This window comes from Carettochelys insculpta, chromosome 9 (assembly GCF_033958435.1).
Source record: "Carettochelys insculpta isolate YL-2023 chromosome 9, ASM3395843v1, whole genome shotgun sequence".
In the NCBI taxonomy this organism is placed as follows: domain Eukaryota; kingdom Metazoa; phylum Chordata; order Testudines; family Carettochelyidae; genus Carettochelys; species Carettochelys insculpta.
This window is the reverse complement of record NC_134145.1, coordinates 32,482,309-32,487,055: the sequence shown is the minus strand read 5'-3', so window position 1 is coordinate 32,487,055 and position 4,747 is coordinate 32,482,309. Positions and strand designations below refer to the sequence as shown.

General features: G+C 62.8%; 1 protein-coding gene across 1 annotated transcript; it reads left to right on the top strand.

Moving 5' to 3' along the window:
* The first annotated feature begins 363 nt into the window (after positions 1-363).
* On the top strand, positions 364-4,404 carry BARHL2 (BarH like homeobox 2). The gene is made up of 3 exons (XM_075003157.1): positions 364-907; positions 2,388-2,613; positions 4,092-4,404. The coding sequence occupies exons 1-3, from the start codon at positions 364-366 to the stop codon at positions 4,402-4,404; spliced, it is 1,083 nt and encodes a 360-aa protein (XP_074859258.1).
* Positions 4,405-4,747: the final 343 nt, after the last annotated feature.

The following is a 4,747-nucleotide window of genomic DNA, read 5'->3' as shown; positions in this document are numbered from 1 at the left end:
GCGCCTTGCCCCGAAAGTTCCGCAACTGGCCGCGGCCGGCCCCGTGCGCCCGGCCGCCATGCAGCCTCGCCGGCCGCCCCAGCCCGGCCCGGCCGCGCTGCCCTAGCGCCCCGCCAGCACGTGCGTGAGTGCGTGTGCGCCCGGCCGCCCGCCCGCCGGCCGGTAACTTTCCCCTCCGCTGCCCCGGCGGGGCCGTGCCCTGCTCCGCTCCGCTCCGCGGCTGCCCGTGCCCCCTCCGCTGCCCTGCCCGTGGTTTAAAGACACTGACCCTCGCGCGGCTCCTGCCTCGATTGCTCCGGCGGCGCCGGTGCCTCGCGCCTCCCGAGCCCCGGCCGGAGGAGTGGGATGCGGGCGCCTCGCTGAATGGCCACCATGGAAGGCTCGAGCTTTGGGATAGACACGATTTTGTCCAACAGCGGCTCGGGCAGCCCCGGCGTGATGAACGGAGACTTCCGCCCGCACGGCGATGCCAGGACCGCGGATTTTAGAACCCAGGCCACCCCGTCCCCTTGCTCGGAGATAGACACAGTCGGCACCGCTCCTTCCTCCCCCATCTCCGTCACCCTGGAGCACCCCGAGCCGCGTCTGGGGCCGGAGCACCCCCACCTCCACCACGGCCAGCCGCCGCCAAGTCTGCAGCCCTCACCCCCCCAGCCGCCGCAGCTGGGCTCGGGCAACTCTGCCCCCAGGACTTCCACGTCGTCTTTTTTAATTAAAGACATTTTGGGCGACAGCAAACCGCTGGCGGCGTGTGCCCCGTACAGCACCAGCGTCTCCTCTCCCCATCACACCCCCAAACAAGAGGGCAACGCGGCCAGCGAGAGCTTCAGGCCCAAGCTGGAGCCGGAAGAGAGCAAAACCAAACTCGACAAACGCGACGAGGCCCAGAACGAGATCAAATGCCACGGTGAGTAGCCGGCGGCCGCCACGCTCCCTGGGGCGCGGGAGGGTTCGCCGCCGGTCCTCCCGGCGCGGGAGCTATTGATTCCCAGCCGCGTGCTCTGACTCTCCGCTGCGCAGCCGATTTGCTCGGGGAAGCCACAGCATTCCCAGGCCCGTTTCTGCTGTGTCGGAAACGGTAACAAACCCAGCCCCGGCCCCCCGGAGGAACAGTAAACAATACAGCCCGACCCATCCCGCCGGCAAGTCCGATAAAATCCAGCCCTGTCACAATCGCCTGCTTTGAAAATCCTACACGCCTTCGAGAAATGTTGCTCTCTCGGCTTGGGCCCCTCTCTTTTCCGATGAGCTGTCTGTCGAAAAAAGAAAATAGCCGGAGCGGTCGTTTGTTTGTCAGCTCGAATGCGTGTCTTTTCCCTTCCCCTTTAAACGACTCGCGTGTTTTCTAACTCTAAACCCTTTCCGAGCAGCCCTCCACTAAGCCCACACGTTCCCAAGGACCTCTAAAAGTGGCAGGAACTTTCGCCTAGATTGCGGCAGGCGTTTGATATTTCCTCGTTCCCTTCGCTGGAACGGGCTAATTCTCTTTTTTCGAATTTTGTCCTCCTGCGGTGCGTTAATTCCCGAATGAAATGTACCTACGGGCGGGAGTGTGCAGGGGGTGGCGGTTACCTGTTAAAACCAGAGCTGTTCTTTTCAGAGCCTTTCTCGAGCGCCTCTGCTTTCTGCAAAACGGCCTTTGCACGAGGCGCGGGTTCAGCTCGCAGGCGAGAGGACACGTTTTCCTAATTTTCCGCCGTTCCCCCGTTTTGCAATGTGTTGCGATGAATAATACAGAGGCGCTCGTGTGTACCGTTCATTTGGCTATTTTAACATTAGCATAAGAGGGCCCAAAACAGATGTACAGTCTGGGCTGGCGATTTTTTTTCCCGAGCACCAGCCTCCCCAGTGGGTCAATTAGAGAGATTATTGTTCTTCCTGCAGGGAAGATCAAGGAGCGCTGCAAAACCGGGTACAAGCGGCGCTGGATTGACACGATCGATTTCCCGGCATTTCAGCAAAAAGGAAAAAAAAAACAAAACAAAACCCAAGTTGACAAATAGAATCCGGAAATCTGAGCGCGGTCGCCAGGACGTGTGAGCTTAACTTTGGGCTGGGGAGACGAATTAGCCCATCTGCTGCCCCGGCAGTTCTGCGTTTTACCTTAACCTTTTCCAAATGCACCTGGAAGGGGGCAAAGGCCCCTGCAAGGGGGTATGTTTGTAGGCTGCCTAGAGAGAAATGGCCAGGCCCTCCTGTCAAACCCAGTTAGAGGCGGAAGTACCAAAAGGCATCAGCTAAATTGAGGGATTTCCTTGGAGTCTTGAATGCAGCAGCCAGATGATAATCAACCCTGGGAAGCAATCGCCTGGGCCCGAGTCGCAGCCTAGCCCGGGAGTGCTGCTTTCGACCCCCTTTGTAATGTTGTGCCTGTGACTTATTCGTAGGGACGAAGGAAGAAGGCGATCGGGAGATTACAAGTAGCCGGGACAGCCCCCCGGTCCGAGCGAAGAAGCCGCGCAAGGCGAGGACGGCCTTTTCGGACCATCAGCTCAATCAGCTGGAGAGGAGCTTCGAGCGGCAGAAGTACCTGAGCGTGCAAGACCGCATGGACCTGGCCGCGGCTCTCAACCTGACCGACACGCAGGTCAAAACCTGGTACCAGAACCGGAGGTAAGGGAGGCGGCCAGCGCTAAGGATCCCCTCTCCCTCCCTCCCCATTTCCCCCCACACCCCTGAAAGCAGAGCTGCCGCTCAGCCAGTCTGCGCTAAGCTGCCCAGAGGCCCGGGCGAGAAACACCCCGCACCCCTCTGGTCAATATCAGTGTATATGTCAATATCATGCACATGTCAATATCAGTGCTGTCTCCTGTTTATTCCATGGCCAGGAAAGCGACCATCGGCCGCTGCAGTGTGGCCCGGGGGCAGATTTCCTGCAGGAACCCGCCACCCCCCCTTGCTTAGGCTAGGAGAAAGGGGGAGTTTTAAAATAAAATTCAATCGCCGGGTAACACGAAGGGCAATAAAGTCGGTAAAATCTGGGCTGACCGGCTACACCCGTGCCCGGGATGCAACCAAGGGCAGCCGCCTGCATCGCCTGTCCGTGCACCGAGTGGTCTCCGGCGTGGCTAATTCCTACAGGCCCGCCTGAGAGCTAGGACCCGCTACCCACACGCATAAACAACGCACAAATCTCGGTTACAAAACTGGCGACGTCTCATTCGCCCCGTGGCTCGAGGCTCCACTGGGCCAGGGCTCCCCCTGAAATCTCCTGGCGCAGTGGGGCCCCTGAGATGCCCCTGGGGCCCGTTTGCGCGGCCCGGATTTCTCGGCGTGTGAGGCTGGGAAAGCGACAAGCTGCAAAAGGGGTACAAGCAACCAAACAAACCAACCACCCCCAGCGCGCCGGGCTTCCCTTTGCCCGCCGTGGGAGCCGGAGAGGGTCGGTTAAGAGTGCTCTGATCGCGGAGGACTCGGTTGGGAAAACTACGGCCAGTTGTCATCTCCGCCGTCATTTTCTGTCTCATTACATACGGTTTCAGCCACCCTAATTCTGTCGGGAAACATTAGTGTCATTTGCCGCCAATCTAACCCGGGCGCCATGTTTCTTAATTTTGCTGCGATTGTCCACCCGCTCAGCTCTCGCCAGGCGTCTCGCTGGGGACAGGCCCGGGGACCAAACTGCTGAAACACAGTGGCAGGAGCGTGGAAAACACTGCCTCCCCCCCCCCCCGCCCGTTCCGATCTCTCCCTGCGCCCCCGGGAGCGCTCTGTCCTGCCCTGGAGGCTGGAAACGGCTCAGCCGGGCCGCGAGAGACGTTTCCCTGCGTCCCGCTGCTCCGGGAAGGGCTTTGATTTTGGTCCGAGTGGGGCGCGGGGAGCGCGGCCACCTGCCGGGTGACAAAGCCTGCAGCCAGCGGGGGGAACTTTCCCTTTGTTCCCCCGGGGGGGGGCTACACCCGTGGGCCGCGGGTTCGATTCTCCCCCTGGCGCGTTGGCCAGCGCCCGAGCGAGTGGCGGGGCCGCCCTTCGGGGGGGGCAAAGGGCTGGGGGGGGCGTGGGAGCGGGGTTCGCGCCCCGGGGGGCATCCTTCGACCCCCCCCGGGTTGGCTCCTGCTGGCTGCAGACCCGTGTCGCTCCTTGCCTTGCAGGACGAAGTGGAAGCGGCAGACGGCGGTGGGGCTGGAGCTGCTGGCGGAAGCTGGGAATTACTCCGCTCTCCAGAGGATGTTCCCCTCGCCCTATTTCTACCACCCCAGCCTGCTGGGCAGCGTGGACAGCACGACGGCGGCCGCGGCGGCCGCGGCCATGTACAGCAGCATGTACCGGACTCCCCCCGCTCCGCACCCTCAGCTCCAGCGGCCCCTGGTGCCCCGGGTCCTGATCCACGGCTTGGGGCCGGGCGGGCAGCCTGCTCTCAACCCCTTGGGCAACCCTCTGCCCGGTGCCCCGCACCCCCGGTGAAAGCGCACCGCTGGCCCAGCAGCCAGCCCCCAGGAGCGTCTGCCGGCAGCCAGGAGCCGGACTCTGGCCGCCCGAGCCCGGCCGGGCCCCCAGCCCACCAAGTTCTCGCCAGGCTTCGGGCGAGCTCGGCAGGACCGCGAGCGAGAGCCCCGGCAGGCCGAGACTCCGGAGGACAGAGGCCGCACGGGGCAGCGCAGCCTCCCTGGAACGGCGCGGGGCAGCCGGCGGCGCGGGGAATCGCTTCCTCCGCTGGGCGAACGGCCCGCCGCGGGAGCGGCAGAGAAACGGACCGAGAGCCGAGCGCTGTATCCTATTTATTGCGTGTTGCCCGAGAGTCGCTCAC